This window comes from Geotrypetes seraphini, chromosome 6 (genome assembly GCF_902459505.1).
Source record: "Geotrypetes seraphini chromosome 6, aGeoSer1.1, whole genome shotgun sequence".
NCBI classification, from domain to species: domain Eukaryota; kingdom Metazoa; phylum Chordata; class Amphibia; order Gymnophiona; family Dermophiidae; genus Geotrypetes; species Geotrypetes seraphini.
The window spans coordinates 165,978,745-165,998,921 of NC_047089.1; the positions used below are offsets into that span (position 1 = coordinate 165,978,745).

Below are 20,177 nucleotides of genomic sequence, written 5' to 3' on the forward strand. Positions count from 1 at the left end.
TGCTACATTATTATTTGTTTCAAAACATTTACATAGGAACATAAGAAGAGCCTCTGCTGGGTCAGACCAGAGGTCCATCGTGCCCAGCAGTCTGCTCGCGCGGTGGCCCAACAGGTCCAGGACCTGTGTAGTAGTCCTCTATCTATACCCCTCTATCCCCTTTTCCTTCAGAAAATTGTCCAATCCCTTCTTGAACCCTATTACCGTACTCTGTCCTATCACGCCCTCTGGGAGCTCATTCCAGGTGTCCACCACCCGCTGAGTGAAGAAAAACTTCCTAGCATTGGTTTTCAATCTGTCCTCTTTCAGCTTTTCTGAATGCTCTCTCGTTCTTGTAGTTTTCTAAAGTTTGAAGAATCTGTCCCTCTCCACTTTCTCTATGCCCTTCATGATCTTGTAAGTCTCTATCATATCCCCTCTAATCCTCCTCTTCTCCAGGGAAAAGGGCTCCAGTTTCTCCAGTCTCTCTGTGTATGAAAGGTTTTCCATACCTTTTATCAAACGCGTCGCTCTTCTCTGAACCCTCTCGAGTATCGCCATATCCTTAAGGTATGGCGACCAATATTGGACGTAATACTCCAGATGTGGGTGCACCATTGCCCAATACAACGGCAGGTTAACTTCTTTCGTTGTAATACCCTTCTTGATTATACCTAGCATTCTATTCGCTCTCTTAGCAGCTGCCGTGCACTGTGCCAATGGCTTCATTGTCTTGTCCACTATTACCCCCAAGTCCCTTTCTTGGGTACTCTCAGTCAATAACATCCCTCCCATCGTATAGCTGTAACTTAGGTTTCTGCTTCCCACACGCAATACTTTACATTTCTCTACATTGAACTTCATCTGCCATCTCGGCGCCCACTCCCCTAGCTTATTGTAATTCGTCACAGTCCTCTTTAGTCCGAGCAGCACTAAATAGTTTGGTATGGTCTGCAAATTTTATTATTTTGCACTTCGTCCCTGTTTCTATATCATTTATAAATATATTGAATAGCAGCGGTCCGAGCACCTACCACTGCGGAACACCACCCGTGACCCTCCTCCAGTCTGAGTAGTGGCCGTTTACTCCTACCCTCTGCTTTCTCCCCGCCAACCAGTTTCTGATCCATCTGATCAGCTTTTTAAAGTTTCTTCTGCATAGTTTAGATGACTGTTATAATAAAGGTTTTGCAATACAGACTTTTGTAATAAAAGGTTTCCTTCTGTTATGCAACAGATGCTGTACAGTGCACCTGTTCATATTACTGTAATGCCAGCTGCACTTTCAGTGGGTCATTTTGTAATAATCTGTTTTGCACATCTTATTTTTTGAGGGAAGTTTTTCAGAGATTTTTCTTGCTTTTCCAGTTCTTAACACTTCCTTGTAAACTGCATTTCTTAACAGTGTTTGTGACAGTTGAAATTTCTATCAGGAAACATTTAGAGATTATTGATTTAGCCTTCCCCTGCTTTGAAGTGGCTACGATTGTTGAAAATAAACAGAATGACGATCACAAATTGGGAAGTTAGAAAGGACAGAGAAATTTTTTCAACCATTGAATTTTGTCCACCACTGAAAGACCTAAAAGATCAATAATCATTGTGGGCATTAATAACATTATAACATAGGGCCCGATATTCAGCTGGTGGCCATCAGCGTTTTCCTGACCATCACTGATGTTATACCTTGAAATTTTGTGTTGGGCTATGTCCGGGCTCCAGCATTGCATTTTCGGGTATAGAGAACTGGAAATACCATAGGAGTGGCCACTGAAAAGTTGTCAGCCTAGCCAAAAAGAGAATGATGTGGAGCCATGAAACTTACAAGTTATTTCATACTTTTCTTGACACTTTTTGTTTCAATTATATGAAATGAAACAAAAAGTGTTATGAAAAGTGTGGAATAACTTGTAAGTTTCATGGCTCCACATCATTCTCTTCTTGGCTCCTCATTTTTATGTCATCCTATTTGGTTATTTTGGGGATGTTTTGAGAAAAAAAACTGCATAGTTTCAGCCTGGTTCCTTATTCTAGTTCTTTGAGCATTAACAGTCCTCAAAACAATTGCATGTTAGATAGAGGATCTTGCTTCGGCTATTTAATACCAGAACTTGAGTCAAAATAACTTTTTCCATCTTCTTTGACCCTCCCCTGGGGATCCTCAAAGCCCTTAGGCCCGGATTCTCTAAACGTTGTAAGTGGCTGCCTTAAAAGCATATAGAGATTTGTGCCTCCGGCAAAGATAGGCATCAGAAATGTAGGACAGGGTTTTCAAGGCCTACATTTCTGGTGCCTAACTTTGACGTGAAATCACCTCTCCGGAGGTGCCTACCAGCGCCTAATGCCACTTCTGGCATTAGCCACGCCTACAGTGGCATTAGGTACCGGTAGGCGCCTCCAGAGGCACAATTCCAGTGCTGTTTTTTAGGTGCTGATAGGCACCTTGAAAATTTAGTACTATTTTAAACGGTGTTTCTCTCTTAACTTAGGCGCCAGTAAGGCACCTATCAGCACCTAAGGGCCTCTTCTATCAAACAGCGCTAGCAGTTTTTATTGCAGAGAGCTGCGCTGAATGGCCTGCGCTGCTCCCGATGCTCATAGAGTTCCTATGAGCATCAGGAGCTGCGCGGGCCATTCAGCGCAGCTCACCACGCTACAAACTGAGCGGGTGGATGGGTGGAGGGAGATCTTTTTAGTGAAGGGGAAGCTATAAAATTATAAATAAATTCAGGGTGGGAGGTGTGGAAAGAAAATAAGGAGGATGTATTTATGAACAAGTACATTTGGCAAGAGGTAATGAAGGTAGAAGGTTACAGGGAAAGCAGGGAGGATAGGAGTGGAAGAGTAGGATTGGCTAACTGGTATGGAAAATGAAAGGGATAAGGAGGATTGGTGATGAGGAGAAAAGGGGATGGGGAAAGGTGGAGAGCTGAAGTTTCTGGGCGGTAAGTGAATTGTATTTTGAGTTGGAATGGTGAGGGCGGTGGGAGGCTGAGGGAAGAAAGCTGTCCCACCCTTCCTTCCTTTCATGGGGGGAGGTTGACAGGAAGGGTTGGATAGTGTATGGTCATGGCTTGCGGAGAAAAGAGGGTTAGAGGGCAAGAAAAACCATTTAAATCATGAGTCAGAGCATGGCATTGTGGTACTGCAGGTCGTGCATTTGGGGAAAAAGTTAAAATTGTGTGGAACAAAACAGAGTAGCTAGTGTGGTACTGCTTATCTGTAGAGGAAGCGAGATGGTATTGTAATGTTACAGTTTTATTTTAATATTACTGTTAAACATTATGTTTGCCACAATAAAGTTACAGCCAATGTTTTGCCACTGTTCCTGTGGGGGTTAATGAGGGAGTGAATGGAATTGCAAGTGCCAATCTTAAGTACCATTAGTCTTTATCTCTGGCCATAATGTGTTGTAGGAAAACAAGGGAAACCCTAGGTAAATCCAATGCAAATTCTGTGCTGTACCTCAAAATAAAGAAGTCATGTATGTATGGTTAGAATTAACAGTGTTCATTTGCAAAATGAGCAATATTTGCATTTCTGCTTCAGAGAATAAAGTAATTCCCTGACAGTGTTAGTTCACTTGGATTCAATGAAATAAATGTCGACCAATATGCAGTACTAGGAGATACCTTTAAGTGGGTCAATCTCATTCTTTTTTTGAGAAGCAGCATTCACTGTGTTTCCTTACTATCCTATTGGCAATCTCATGAAAAGTGATGGCTAACTGAGCCAGCCAAGAATTGACGTTTGGAAAAAAAACAACCACAAAAAAATCCCCTCTATGAAAACGACACAGTCAAAAATATGTTAGCATGATGGTATAAAGGTACATATTCACTGGCATAGTATGAGGGGGACAGGGGACAGAGTTCTCCAGGCACTGTCTTGGCAGGGGTACCAGCATTTTTCCTCTCCCCCACCCCACCTCTTGAAATCATCACTGGTAGCAAGCAGCATCTCTTACCCAAGTTTCAAGTTTCAAGTTTACCTTTATTTGATGAATCGCTTATCACAATACCTAAGCGATGTACAATTAAAAACCATCAGAGTGTGGCAATACATTTGGTTAATAAAAATCAATTAAGAGACAGACATACATTTAGTTGACAAAAAATCACTTAAGAAACTGACAAAGATTGACGAACATGACGGGGTGGGAAGCAAGGGAAGAAGTTACAGGGACCAGGAAGTGATCTCAGAGGGAAGGATGATGCCGGCGCAAACAGCGGGTGAGAGATGCAGCTCACTACTGGTGAAGATTTGAAGAGGTATGGAATGCAGGGCTGTAGGGAAGGGTGCATCAGGGAAAATGCACGGCATGGAGAAGGGTGCAGTAAAACTGGGGGATGCATAGTGCGACGTTGCCGTCATCTCTACCCCAAGTGCAAACTTCCCTCGTTAAGCCACTGTGCATATTCATATTCTTAACCACTGAACCTTTTGGAGCTATTTAAAAAAAAAAAAAAAACCTCCTGTAATCTGGAACCTGGGACACTTGATCATCTACTTTATTATTGTCCTTATATTAAGAAATTTTGGAATTCAATTTGGTCTCAAGTAAATGCATTAATGGAAAATCATGTGGCACTCTCTTACGATACAGTGTTATTTGGCATGATGATGAGGAAAAAAAGTCAAATATCATCAGAAAACAACAAGCTTTTATTAGTTATGACAAGGGTTGCCATCCAACACATAACCAATAATTGGAAGAATCACAGTAACCTTAGTTATACATTTTGGTGGAATACATTATGTCATATATTTAAAATGGAACAAGCAATAGCAATACAAAGAGGGACATATACTAAATTTATAAAAATACTAGTGTTTTAGCCCATTACATTAACGGGTGCTAGAGTAGATGTCTGTCTGTCTGTTTTTTTTGTTTTTTTTTAATTTGTCTCTCTCTCCTTGGACGCTGTCATTCTTTCTGTCTGTGTCTTTCCCTGGCCCCCTGTCTGTCTATCTTTATTTCTAACTCTATCCTCTTCCCTCAATCCTGCATGTGGCCTTTTTTCTTTCCCCTCCCCACTTCCTTCCAACGTCTGCTCCCCCTGTCCTCCACACTTCCATTCGGTGTGTCTCCCTCTCTCTACCCCTTTCATCTACTGTTCACCCTCTGTCTTGTCCCTCTCTTCTCTTTCCATCCAGTATCCGCCCTCTCTCTCTATGTTCCATATGGCCTCTCTCCATCTCCTCCTTCCTTTTCCCTTGGTCTGGCATACCTTCCTCCTTCCCTCCCAGCCATTCTCTCCCCTTCTGCTCCCTTTCCTCATTTAACTACTTTATTGGGCAGCAGCAGCAGCATTCACAATTCATTGCTGATGCTGGCTTCAGGTCTTTCTCTCTGGCGAGTCCTGTCTTCATGAAAACAGGAAGTAGGCAGGACCGGCCAGAGAGGAAGGCCTGAAGCCAGCAACAGCAGCGAATTGTAAACGGTGCTGCTGCCTGAAGCACCCGAGGCAGACACTTCTCTCCCCTCCCAGCCCAACCCCCGCTGACTCTACGACCCTCCCAGCGAAATGACTTTAATATCAAACCTCCCTCCAGCGTTGGCAGCCACAGCATGCTAAACAGGCTGCTTCGCGGCTTTCTTCTGCCGTTGAATCCCTCTGTCGCGTCATTGATTACATCATCATCAGTGACGCGGCAGAGGGACTCAACTGAAGGAGAAAGCCCGAAGCAGCCTGTTTAGCATGCTGCGGCTGCCAACGCTGGAGGGAGGTTTGTGCCGGTATGTGCAGAACCGGTATGTCCCTCGTCCTCCAGTATGTGTGCAGCACTTTGCGCGGCGCATCCTCCCACGATCCTGGGTCGGCCACAGCGCTCCAGTGTGGGCCCTAACCGCGCATCTGCTCTCCTGCCTGCCACGGACCTACGGATCACGGAAGCACGCAGGCAGGAGTGCGCATGCGCGGCTAGCGTTTTATTATATAGGATGGGGGCCATTGACAAAATATTGTAGTGAATAGTCATCACTTCTCTTCTTCTTTTCTTTTTCTTCTTTTGGCACACCAAAGGGGGGAGGGAGTTGGGTACAATTTTACATAATATGTTATAATATATTCTATAATATGTGTATATTCTGATTGAAAATATGATGAAGGTTGGGAGGTAGGGGGGGTAAACATATCACTAGATTTTTATGTAGTAGATATCAAAGTGCTATTGTGTAATAACTTGTTGAAATATATTATTTTGTGCACTTATTGTCAAATTTGAAAATGAATAAAGAAGGAAAAATAAAAATAAAAAAACCTCCCCAAAACAATTTTCTAAAGCCATTTACCCATGCTTTTAAGGGTTGATATTCAAAATGATTTAACTGGGCAAGAGAGGCTCCTACCCAGTTAAATCACCTGTGTAGATCTATCTATGGATATTCAGTGGCATTTAACTAGCAAGACCAGTGTGTCACAATCTTTTTGAAGCTGCGGCACACTAAACTTGGGGCCATGGCTGGAGGCCCTGAGAACATTGACCTGAAGACCTCGTGTGCATGTGTGTTGTCATTGCATCAACATCCGCGCATGCATTGAGGCCCTCCAGCTGCTACCCTTGGGAGGAGAGATGTGGAGAGGAGAAGCACATCCTGTAGGTAGTCAGCTGGCACCTCTCCTCCTTGCTGGTGTCTCGTGGCACAGGGTGAATCTTGCTGTGGCACATAGTTTGCAATACACTGGGATAGACTATCCCCTCTCACCACCTAAGCTGAAATCGGCAACATGTTAACTGGATAAGGTAACCAGCTAAACTCAACTGCATAACACAGTCCTATCTTTGTCCAGTCTCATATTCCATTTAGGGCTGATATTGGTCTGAACTAGAAAAATGCCAGCCATCTGCACATTCCTGGATATTCAGTGCTTGTGTCCGGACATGGCACAGCTTTGAATATCCAGGTAGCTGAATAACATGGTAAATAAGCTCTGAAAATTGTCACCTGTAAACATATTTCTTTTCGCTCATTATCAAAGGTGTTCTCAGGCTGGATTAGGACAGAGATAGCAAGAACATGCATAGTTTTGCATTATCAAATTTGTGCGTGACATTTGACTGGAAATAAAAACAGTCAACACAAAGGAATTGCAAATCTCAGATGCTTTTATCTTTGGTAGTTTTTAATGGGAAAGTGCATGTGTACTTTCACTTTGAAAGCTGATGTACTCGTTTTGCAGGTTATCGTATTTGCAGTCTTTGCATATGCCTGTACAGTTTGAAAAAAAAAAAAAAAAAAATTGCCCTCTTTAATTTAGACTAGAAAATGAAGCAGTGTTTTAGGCTATCGCCTCACCTGGACCCACTTATGCCTCAGGACCATCCATCAGCTAGTGCATTATTCGTGTATCTGTCAGGGATCCCCATGACCTGTCAGATGAAGGAACCTGGAGTCTGCTTCAAATTAACTAAGCGGCAGCAGTCAGCAGTTGCACTTTGAGCCACGGTGCCAGCATCAGCAGCCATTGACTGGGAGGGCTCCAGATTTCTTCGGCTGACAGGGCTTGAAATAGTTTTAATTTTGTAAGAAGTGGGGGTGGGAGGGAGAGAAAAGGAAAGGAAAAGCTGTTTAGGGATCTATTTACTAAAGTGCAGTATGGTTTTGCAGTTAGCAGAATTAAATGTGCAATAATTGCAAAACCACTGTGCTAATATTTGGGGCAATTCCCAACATCTTTCCATATAATTAATGCAGAGATACTACAGTGTAGAGGCCTTAAGTATCCATGCATGCTCAAGGCCTTCCAGCAACCAGCCCCTCCGAAAATGGAAGTTAAGGGTGGGAGCCAGCAGGCATTGAATATGTGCAGATGCTCAAGGAATAAGCACTAGTCAATCGCAATGTCAGCGTTAGCTGGGAGAGTTATTTGGACGGTGGTCCAGGAATATTGCTGAATGAGGGACTATGCTGCTCCTTCCCACAGTGTCAGCTATAGGAGGAAGGTAAGTGGGGGAAAAAGCTACACACCACTCGGTGGGGGGGGAGGGGGAAGCAGGACACCAGAGGGAAGGAGACAAACCCTTGAATATAAAGTCCTCAGTTTAAACTTGGGTCTCTTTAATTTTGTTTTTAATTATTTATATTCCGCATATCCTACAATTCTATGCAGATTACAAATTATTCAGGAACTCAAGCATTTTTTCCCTAGCTGTCGAGTCGGTTCAACGGATGGCCACCAGGATGATCTCAGGGCTCAAGGATCTCTCGTACAAAGAGAGGCTGAACAAATTGTGGCTCTACTCTTTCGAAGAATGTAGGGAGAGGGGAGACATGACTGAGACGTTTAAATATATCACCGGACGTATCGAAGTGGAAGATGATATTTTCTGTCTTAAAGGACCCACGACCACAAGAGGGCACCGCTCAAAATCAGGGGCGGGAAATTTCATGGCGACACCAGGAAGTATTTCTTCACCGAAAGAGTGGTCGATCATTGGAACGAGCTTCTGGTACAGGTAATCGAGGCCAACAGCGTGCCAGATTTTAAGAGTAAATGGGATGCCCATGTGGGATCCCTAAGAGGGTAGAGTTAAAGAGTTGGGTCGGTAGGAGTGGGATCTCTAGGAAAGTAAACCTAGGGGGGTGGGTCAGTTGGGTGGGCAGACTTGATGGGCTATGGCCTTTTTCTGCCGTCATTTTCTATGTTTCTATTCTTCTATGTTTCTAATGCACCTGGAGCATTGGGGATTAAGTGACTTGCCCAGGGTCACATAGAGCAGTGCAGAATTTGAATCCACAACCCCAGGGTGCTGGGGCTGTAGCTCTAACCACTGCATCTCAGTTTATACTTAGACATTCAACTATATAATGGTATACCTGTAAAGAGCATAGAAACTGTTTAATGATCTTCAAAATTAAGTAATCTGCAAAGGTGGTCTACCCACCCTATTTTGCTAAAGCAAAATTCCATTTCCTCTTGAAGAGCGCACTGGGATTCTCTAGTGAAAAGAAGCAAGATTATGCAGGATCCTTTCCTGACGCTTGAGTTTTCATTCAGAAGTTGCTCAAGCCGTGCTAAATTATGCAGTTTTTCCGTTGTAGGGATGAAATAATTTAATAATTTTCACTGTTTTACTTTTCCTAAGCTAATGTGAACAAAATATTTATGAAGCACTTGGAGATGAATTTTAGTAAAGATGTATAAATGGCACAGCCTATTGGAAAATGTTTCTCTCACAGATATCTTTAAAGGAATCTTTACTTAGCGATCAGAAGCGCATGAGCAATGGTATCGTTCCTTTAGGGTAGAAGGGGTTCACTGGTGAAATGTTCTGAACACAGTCCATACATTGTTCTGAGGCTGGAGAAACCCTGTAACACTTATGCAAGACATCCTTTTAAACATTTCATCACATAGGCAGACAATTTAAATAAAAGGCATGCAACGTCTACTTTACTTTACCTAGGGCTTCAAATTAAGCAATTCTTTCTTGAAATCATAGAATCCACTTGTGCACTAGCCAGTGAAAGATTACTAATTTAAAGCTATTATTGAACTACTGAGGCATCAAATCTACATTACAACCTGTCTTTCCTCGCCATTCTGTCCCAATTATGTTGGTTCTTCCATCAGGAAAGGAAGAGAATGCAAACTGGGATTTCCACTTTCTGACATCTCCTCAAATATGTGAAGGAACATCATAACAACAACAACAATCCCCTTCCCCCTCCCAAAAAAAAAGCCCAAATTCTATGAGGGTACTTTTATAAGGTAGGTGCTAACATTTGTAAAAAAAAAAACTGTCAAAATTCTGATTTAGTGCTGTTCTGTATGTAAATACCTGCTTAACTTACATAAGAGTCCTTTTATAAAGGTGGTTGGGAGTCGGGACTTGAGATACCACTTTTACTGTGTAGTTTACATGGGGCAATGAAATGTTAAGTGGCATAACCAGAGTCACAAGGAGCTGCAGTAGGAATTGAACTCACAACCTCAGGATGCTGAGTCAACTGCTCTAACCACTAGGCCACTCCTCCACTCCAGAGGTATGAAAAAGCACAGTTACTTACCGTAACAGGTGTTATCCAGGGACAGCAGGCAGATATTCTTGACTGATGGGTGACGGCACCGACGGAGCCCCGGTACGGACAATTTTAGAGTGATTGCACTCTAAGAACTTTTAGAAAGTTCTAGCTCGGCCGCACCGCGCACGCGCGAGTGCCTTCCCGCCCGACAGAGGCGCGCGGTCCCTCAGTTAGTATAAGCCAGCTAAGAAGCCAACCCGGGGAGGTGGGTGGGACGCAAGAATATCTGCCTGCTGTCCCTGGATAACACCTGTTACGGTAAGTAACTGTGCTTTATCCCAGGACAAGCAGGCAGCATATTCTTGACTGATGGGTGACCTCTAAGCTAACAAAAAGAGGGATGGAGGGAAGGTTGGCCATTAGGAAAACAAATTTTGCAAAACAGATTGGCCGAAATGTCCATCCCGTCTGGAGAAAGCATCCAGACAATAATGAGATGTAAAAGTATGGACTGAGGACCACGTAGCAGCCTTGCAGATTTCCTCAATAGGAGTGGAACGGAGGAAAGCTACAGATGCTGCCATTGCTCTGACTCTATGGGCCGTGACAGAACCTTCCAGTGTCAGTCCGGTCTGAGCATAACAGAATGAAATGCACGCTGCCAGCCAATTAGACAACGTACGTTTAGAAACAGGGCGTCCCAATTTATTCGGATCAAAGGACAGAAAAAGCTGGGGAACTGATCTGTGGGGTTTCGTACGCTCCAGATAGTAAGCAAGAGCCCTTTTACAATCCAAAGTATGCAGAGCTTGTTCCCCAGAATGAGAATGAGGTTTTGGAAAGAAAACCGGTAGAACAATGGATTGGTTGAGATGAAATTCAGAAACAACCTTGGGGAGAAACTTTGGATGTGTACGCAGAACCACCTTGTCATGGTGAAAAACCGTAAAAGGTGGATCTGCAACCAGTGCATGAAGCTCACTGACTCTCCTGGCAGAGGTAAGAGCAATAAGGAAAAGTACTTTCCAAGTGAGAAACTTGAAAGGAGAAGTAGCTAAAGGTTCAAATGGAGGTTTCATTAAAGCTGAAAGAACCACATTGAGATCCCAGATAACCGGAGGGGCTTTAAGAGGTGGTTTAACATTGAAAAGCCCACGCATGAACCTGGACACCAGGGGATGAGCTGAAAGAAGTTTTCCATGGACTGGCTCATGAAAAGCTGCAATGGCACTGAGGTGGACCCTGATGGGAGAGGACTTCAGGCCAGAGTTAGACAAAGAAAGAAGATAATCTAACAACGTCTCCACTGCCAGGGAGGTGGGATCAAGATGATGAAGAAGACACCAGGAAGAAAATCTCGTCCACTTTTGATGGTAACATTGTAGAGTGGCTGGTTTCCTGGAGGCATCCAGAATGGAACGAACGGGCTGAGACAAAAGAGTATCAGTCGCGTTCAGCCCGAGAGATACCAAGCCGTCAGGTGTAGAGACTGGAGGTTGGGATGCAGAAGGGTTCCCTGCTGTTGCGTAAGCAGAGAAGGAAACAGAGGAAGAAGAAAAGGTTCCCTGGAACTGAGTTGAAGTAGAAGGGAGAACCAATGTTGCCTGGGCCACCTCGGAGCAATCAGAATCATGGTGGCTCGTTCCCTCTTGAGCTTGAACAAGGTTCTCAACATGAGAGGCAGAGGAGGGAAGGCGTACAGGAACAGATTCGACCAGTCGAGGAGAAAAGCATCTGCTGTTAGACGGTGCGGAGAGTAAAGTCTGGAGCAGAATAGGGGCAGCTGATGATTGTGAGGAGCTGCAAAGAGGTCTATCTGAGGAGTGCCCCATTGATCGAAGATAGACTGCAGAGTTACGGGATCGAGTGTCCACTCGTGAGGTTGGAGAATTCTGCTGAGTTTGTCCGCTAAAGAATTCTGAGCCCCCTGAATGTAAATAGCTTTGAGGAAGAGATGATGATCTATGGCCCAAGTCCAGATCTTCTGGGCTTCCTGGCATAAAAGGCGAGAGCCTGTCCCACCCTGTTTGTTGATGTAGTACATCGCAACCTGATTGTCTGTGCACAACAGAAGGACCTGAGGAAAGAGAAGGTGTTGGAAGGCCTTGAGGGCGTAAAACATCGCTCTGAGTTCCAGGAAATTGATTTGATGCTTCCTTTCCTGGGCTGACCAAAGACCTTGAGTCTGGAACTCGTTCAAGTGAGCTCCCCATGCGTACAGAGAGGCGTCGGTGGTGATGACTAGTTGATGAGGAGGCTGATGGAACAGAAGACCTCTGGATAGATTTGAGGATACCAACCACCATTGAAGAGACTGACGAAGAGATGATGTCACAGATATGTGTCGTGAGCAAGGATCCGACGCTTGGGACCACTGGGTAGCAAGGGTCCATTGAGGAGTGCGCAGGTGAAGACGGGCATGAGGTGTGACATGAACTGTGGATGCCATGTGCCCCAAGAGTACCATCATTTGTCTTGCTGAGATGGACGGCAGTGGAAGCACCTGGTGACATAGAGACTGAAGAGTCTGGAGACGATTGGATGGTAGGAAAGCTCTCATTAGGAGTGTATCCAGGATCGCTCCAATGAATTGCAGTCTCTGAGTGGGAATGATATGAGATTTGGGTAGATTGATCTCGAATCCCAGAAGTTGTAGAAACTGGATGGTTTGGTTGGTGGCCAGAAGGACTGCTTGAGCGGATGTGTCTTTGATCAACCAGTCGTCCAGGTAAGGAAATACATGCAGGTGGTGAGAGCGTAGAAATGCCGCTACCACAATGAGACATTTGGTGAATACCCTTGGAGATGAGGCAAGACCGAAGGGCAGCACCTTGTACTGGTAATGACAATGATTGATCATGAATCGGAGATATGGTCTTGAGGTTACATTGATCGGTATGTGAGTGTAAGCCTCTTTGAGATCGAGGGAGCATAGCCAGTCGTTTTGATTTAGAAGGGGATAAAGGATGGCTAAAGAAAGCATCTTGAATTTTTCTTTTACTAGATGAATGTTGAGATCGCGAAGATCTAGGATGGGTCTGAGATCTCCTGTCTTTTTGGGAACTAGAAAGTAACGGGAGTAGAATCCCTGCCCCTTTTGATCTAGAGGAACTTCCTCTATAGCGTTCAGAAGGAGGAGGGATTGGACCTCCTGAATAAGGAGGGCCGATTGAGGACTGTTCAAAGCAGACTCTTTTGGCAGGCTTTGAGGTGGAAGAGTCTGAAAGTTGAGAGAGTAGCCGTGGCGGATGATGTTGAGGACCCATTGGTCCGATGTGATTACTTCCCACCGGCTGAGGAACAGAGAAAGTCGACCTCCTATAGGCTGAGGCAGGAGAGCAGGAATAGGGATACTGGCTATACTGTGGAGAATGAAGTCAAAAGGGCTGTGACTTTTGCTGAGGAGGTTGTTTTACAGCTTGTTGCTGCTGCTGTTGTCTGGGAGGCTGACGTTGTTGTTGCCTCTGACGCCTAGGTTGCTGAGCAGTGGTAGGCAATGGACGAGCTGTGAAGCGGCGTTGATAGGCCGATTGCTGCCTATATGGTCTTGGCGGAGGAGGCTTCTTTTTATTCTTGAGCAGGGTATCCCAGCGCGTCTCATGAGCAGAGAGCTTTTGTGTGGTTGAGTCCATGGAATCCCCAAAGAGCTCATCCCCTAGGCATGGGGCATTGGCTAACCGATCTTGATGGTTAACATCAAGCTCGGATACCCGAAGCCAGGCCAAACGACGCATAGCTACTGACATTGCTGTCGCTCTGGATGTTAGTTCAAAGGTGTCATATATGGATCTAACCATAAACTTACGTAATTGTAGAAGAGACGACAAGCATGTGTGAAAAGCAGGATGCTTTCGTGAAGGAAGATATTTTTCGAAAGAAGCCATGGTGGTAAGGAGATGCTTTAAATAAAAAGAAAAATGAAAAGCATAATTACCAGCCCTATTTGCCAACATAGCATTTTGGTAGAGCCTCTTACCAAATTTATCCATGGCCCTTCCTTCTCTGCCAGGAGGGACAGATGCATATACACTGGCTCCTGAAGTCTTTTTAAGGGTGGATTCGACAAATAAGGATTCATGTGGAAGTTGAGGTTTGTCGAACCCAGGAATGGGAATTACCTTATATAGAGAATCCAGTTTACGTGGGGCCCCTGGGACAGTTAAAGGAGTCTCTAAATTCTTATAGAAAGTTTCCCTCAAGATGTCATGAAGGGGGAGTTTCAAGAATTCCTTTGGAGGCTGATCAAAATCAAGGGCATCCAAAAAAGCTTTAGACTTTTTGGATTCAGCCTCCAAAGGAATGGACAAGGACTCACACATCTCTTTCAAAAAACTAGAGAAAGAGGAAGTGGCCTGTTTGGAGGATGGGTCAGGGACAGCCGAATCCTCCTCCTCTGAGGAACATTCGCCTTCAGAAAGAAAGGGTTCCTCTGAGTCTCCCCACAGATCAGGGTCTCTGACATGGGAAGAATGGTCCCGAGACTCAGGTGTCGACGTTTGCATGTGTCGGGTTTTGCGCACCGACTTACCCGACCTCATCGATACCGAGTCAGGAGAAGTTATCGGTCGCACCGGTGCCGAAGTCTGCACCGATTGATGGTGAGCTCTCGGCTCCGGTGCAAGGACTGGCATCGATACCGATGAGGTTAGGTGAAGCGGTACCGAGACAGTGGAAGCAGGCAACACGGATTCCACAACCGGTATCGATACGGGTTGATCCACAACCGGTACCGGTGGCTCGGTGCGGACTGGCACCGGAAGGTTCGGTGTCATGATAGCAGGAAGGAGTCGTTCTAATTGCTCCTTAAGCTGCACCTGAAGGATGGCCGTAATGCGGTCATCGAGGGATGGCACCGGTACCGCTTTTTTCTTCTGCGGTACCTGCGGTGCCGCTCGACGCCCCGGAGATGAGGAGCCCGATGTCGAGGGACTCACCTCTATAGGGGCGGAGCGCTTCCGCTGGCGTCTTACAGGCGGCAGGATTGGACTCACTGCACTCGAGGCCGGAAGACGTTCCAGCGGGGAAGGCTTCTTAGCCGGCTTACCTGACTGTTGAGATGCCGGTGTGGAATCACGCGGCGTCGAAGACGAGGGTGCCGACTGAATCGGTGCCGAAGCCGGAGTCGAAGGAACGGGGTCGGACATCTCGGCACCGAACAACAATCGCTGCTGAATTTGGCGATTTTTTAATGTCCGTTTTTTTAAAGTAGCACAGCGGGTGCAAGAAGAGGCCTGATGCTCAGGACCCAAACACTGTAAACACCAGTTGTGTGGGTCCGTGAGAGATATAGGCCTAGCACACCGCTGGCACTTTTTAAAACCCGGTTGAGGGGGCATGAAAGTAAAAACGGCTTCCGCCAAATCGAAGGCCGAGGCTTCGATGGTGGCAGAAGGCCCCGCCGGGGAAAACCGAAAACTGAAGAAAAAAAATGAAAGTTTTTTTTTTTTTTTTTTTTTTTAAACAAAATGGAAAGAAAGAAAAAAGGCAATGTAAGCCAAAAAGTTTACGCGAGCGGGAAGGCAAGTTAAGAAAATTTCAACAGCCGTTGAAAACGCGTCTTCTTAGCTCCGCGGAAACTAAGAAACTAAGAAACTGAGGGACCGCGCGCCTCTGTCGGGCGGGAAGGCACTCGCGCGTGCGCGGTGCGGCCGAGCTAGAACTTTCTAAAAGTTCTTAGAGTGCAATCACTCTAAAATTGTCCGTACCGGGGCTCCGTCGGTGCCGTCACCCATCAGTCAAGAATATGCTGCCTGCTTGTCCTGGGATAAAGTGGAAGTAAGTGAAGGAGTGAACTTTTGACTTTTGTTTTGATACAAATTCCCTGCACCTGGGTTTCCATAGGGACCAGAGGAAGGTTTCAGACTCTCAAACACCTCTGTAACTGTCACAGATTTCTAGCAGTTTCTAGAACCTAGGCCAGCTTTGGGACTGTCTCCTAGAGGGTTGTCAGTTGTGACCTCACTCAAGGATTGGATCAAGGAAAGTAGGTGGCTAAATTTATTTTATAAAACAGACTCCTACCCCATGCATGCTATTGAATTTGTCTAGCACTAGGTATCATATACATTGTATGAAAAACAACGAAGACTCCATGTGACTTCCTACCTGTGTGCAGACAGGTTTCTGAGGTTCAGGCTATACTTCTCTTCAGCAGACAGCCCATCCATCATCCAGTAGAAAACATGAAAGTTGCTTTGACTTAGAGGTTGTGAAATAAGGCGGGATTTCTCCAGCATATATGTGTATAACCTGGCTGGTGAAGAAACAACCAAGGAAATTATTGCATTCAGTGGACTTAGAGATACCATAACGTGAAACCATTCAAGTACGTTCAGAAACTGCATTCCTTCTACTGCCTCCAAACTTTCTGATGTGTTGCAAAGAAAAAAATTTATGAACATTAACCTGATGAGGAAGTCAGAACAGCAACAATTTCTTCAGTTTCATAATACTGGTTAATATGGTGGGCCAACTCTGATCATCTTGTTGGGCAGACTGGATGGACGGTACAAGTCTTTAGCTGCCGACATTTACTATGTCCTGCTGGTATTTAGAACAGTGCTTTTCACCCGCTTGCTGGAGACACATCTAGCCAGTCAGTTTTCAGAACTACCATGATGAATTTGCATGAGATGCATACAATGGATCTTCAATGTACAGTATATAGATATAGTTTATTGTGGTTATCTAGAAAACCTGACTGGCTAGGTGTGCCTCCAGGACAGCGTTCAGATAGGGTTACCATATTTTTCTCTGGGAAATCCCAGATATATGACCCTTCCCCCATTCCATCCACAGCTCCGCCTCCAGCCTCACATAGTTCTGCCTTAAATCCCACCGTGTTCTGCCACAGCTCCGCCCCCTCAAAGTCTAGTCTTGTCTTCTTCCCTAATGAGCTCTGGCTGCGTCTAGAAGGCTGGAGCATGCACGGATGTGTGTGATGTCATCCGCCCATGTTCAGAGGCCCTCCAGATGCGGCCGGAGCTCATTGGGGCTTTCAAAAATCCAGATAGATGCCCGGACAGGTACATTAAAGTGTGATCTTACCAAGACAGATAGGGAAAAATGCTTGAGCACCTGAATATAAACCACTTAGGCTATAAGTGGTATATAAATACTAAAAATAAATAAGATTGACAGTTGAGACGCTAATAGAAAAAAAAAATCACTAACCTAATCATTTTAAAAGTTAAAATCATCAATTTAAATGTGCATGCTACTCAACTCACTCAACTTATTCTCTACCTTCACTAGTCATGACCACTGATCTCTTCTAGTAACAGACCACTGTTCTCTTCTTGTAACAGACCAACCTTAAATCTTTTGTAATCCGACTTGAACCGCAGGGTAATGGCGGAATAGAAATCTCTAATGTAATGTAATGTAAAGAAAAGGCAAAATATGTTCACACATGCTAATTCCTTCAATCAAGTTCACGGCATACCTCTACATAATCTATAAAGCTTTAATCCTAGATAACGAAGCTCCAAATAGACAATATTGCAAAAGTCTGTGGCATAGTAAAGGGGTGGGGACAGGTGGACAGTCCGCCCCACACGCCATGTTGGTGGGGGCACCGGCACCCCTCCTCCCCTTCCCATTCCTCCCCTCCTCACGAATGCACCCTCCTTCCCTTCCCCCATACTTCCAGTTGTTCACCTCTGCGAGCATCATTTTCCTCGCAACCGCGTCAGCTCTCCTGCTGATGTCACTTCCGGCTGCCACGCATAGGAAGTGATGTCAGAGATAGAGCCACCGGGGGTCACGAGGAACAAACTGAAGTTATTACTTGTGGCAGTGAACAACTAGAGGGACGGGGAAGGGGGGGCACGTGCGTGCAGCAAGGGGGATCGGGGAAGGGGACGGAGCAGGGATGGAGTTGAGGATGGGGGTAGGGCGCCTCTCACCCTCGCTAATCCACTGATAGTCAAGAACTTACAGCCAAAGAACTTACAGCATTTGTAAACTAAAAAAGAGCTGCAGATCTAGTAATCAATATGCATATAACAGGTCAGAGTAGCACATTTACTTATTAAATGATGGCAAAGAAATATCAGCATGGTCCATCAAGTTTGCTCGGTAATATTGTTGGGGGTTGTACCTGCTGCACAAGGCAGATTATTTCCCCTGTGATTTCTTAAAAGTGTAAAATTCATTTTATAGCTGAATTGACTTGTGCTTGGTTTATATCTTCTTGCCTTATAGGAATCCACTGTGTTGTATGTTGTATTCCTTTCTGAATTTCTACCTTTTCGGAAGGCTCCCAAGTATCCCCTATACATTCCATGAAAAAAACAATTCTGATGATGCTTTTGACTCTTATACTCTGTAGCTTCTATGACTACTACTATTTATCATTTCTATAGTGCTGAAAGGCATATGTAGCGCTGCTGTATATTTAACATTCAAAAGACAGTCCCTGCTTGAAAGAGCTTATAATCTAATTTGGACAGACGGACATCTCAGGGTTGGGGAGTTTCTAGCCAAAGGAATGATACGATGGGTAAAGGTAGCTGATGGGGAGTGAGTTAAGAGTTGAAAGCAGTTTTAAAAAAGTTATCAAACTTTTTCTCTGTTAAGAATCCCCAGATAGTCTATTTTTTGAGATATGGGATTTGAACATGTATCAACCTGAACACAATGGAGTAATATCTTACAACTCACATGGATTAATTTTGTCTTGACAAGGTTCAGTGTATGTCCACTGCTATCTGACCAACCAATAACTATGGAAGCTATGTATTTCAGCCAATGCTATACACGTGTCCTTGGTGACAGTACAACATCATAAGCATAGTGGACAAAAAAATGGAAGATATAGCTGAACCCTGCAATATGCTTCAATCAGCTGAGTGCTATGCTGAAACTTTCATGTCAATTAATACCCTTTGCATTCTGCCCTATAGATATGATACAAGTCATCTAGTAACAGTTGGCCCTATAATAAATGACTGCAACCTTTCAGAATAACTAAGTTGAATGCTGCAGTGATGTCCTCATAAGAATGCAGCTGGTATTGCCAAGAATCAATAGTAGATGCCGGCAGCATCTCTGTGTTATTTCCGGCTCCACAAGAGATAACTGTCAAGGGATTTTGGTGTCATGAAACTGTATCCAATAATGCACCAAAAAAGTAACCCTTAAGGCCTACTAAAGGGCTTATTAAGCCTTTTTTTAATATATAATGTAGTTCTATCTCACTGTATAAATAGAGATACTGTCTTGTTTTCATTCAGAAATTATGAACTACATTTCTATGTATGTAATGAAGTAAAAATCAGAATTCACTATTCTATTCTTATTTATTTATTTTCTACACTATTCTCACAATAGATTCTAGGCAGATAACAACAATTTTAAAAAAATATTGTGGCCATACTAAATTATTCATTTAACAATCATTAAAAATAAAAAGGTTTTAACAATTTTCTAAAGATATAAGAAGAAGAAACTTTTCTTAGTGCAGTTGGAAGATCATTCCAAAGCTTTGTTCCTATAAACTCAAAAGATTTGTTCATCAAAGATTTCAAACAACCATATGAACTTATAGAATAGCCAAGCTTCAATGACTGTTTATACTGGAAGATTGCTCAATTTATTGGGAAAGTCATATACTTCAATAAAACTTTTGGCCCCATCTCCTGCAACAATTTATATATAAGTATAGTGGAACCTTGGTTTGTGAGCATAATTTGTTCCAGAAGCATGCTCGTAAACCAAAGTGCTTGTATATCAAAGCGAGTTCCCCATAGGAAGTAATGGAAACTCACTTGATTCGTTCCCCTCTCCCCCGAGGCCACCGGTGCTGCTCACTTCCACCGTACTCCACCACATCCCAAAAAGACCCACCCCCCACCCCCGAGGCCACTGGCATGCTTCCACTCTACTCCCTCCCCCCCCCCCGAGAACCGGCATCGCCCGCCCGTCCAAATCCAAACCCTTATCCTGATTTGGCACGCAGCACCAACCCACAGGACATGCCAGTGCCTGCAGATGCTGTCTCTTGCCGCTGGGCTGGGCCTTGAGCATCTGAGTACGCTCAAGGCCATCTGGCTCCCACTCTCCCCTATGAGCGTCGGGAACAGCTTGGGCCATTCAGCGCGGCTCCCTATGCTAGAAACCGCTAGCGTGGTTTCATAGAAGAGGGGGTTAGTTTTTTGTTTATTTAGCTGTAAGAAATTATCGGCTGCCCTTATCCACTAATATAATTACCCTTTCTGTTAATGTG

General features: G+C 44.5%; 1 protein-coding gene across 4 annotated transcripts in view; it reads right to left on the reverse strand.

The window, feature by feature from the left end:
- The window catches only part of MYO16 (myosin XVI), a 709,054-nt gene that overhangs the window by 399,721 nt on the left and 289,156 nt on the right, over window positions 1-20,177 (reverse strand). For all 4 annotated transcript variants that reach the window (XM_033949922.1, XM_033949923.1, XM_033949921.1 and 1 more), the window contains exon 16: window positions 16,055-16,202. In XM_033949922.1, the coding sequence (XP_033805813.1) occupies window positions 16,055-16,202 (148 nt within the window). The remainder of the gene's footprint in view (window positions 1-16,054; window positions 16,203-20,177) is intronic.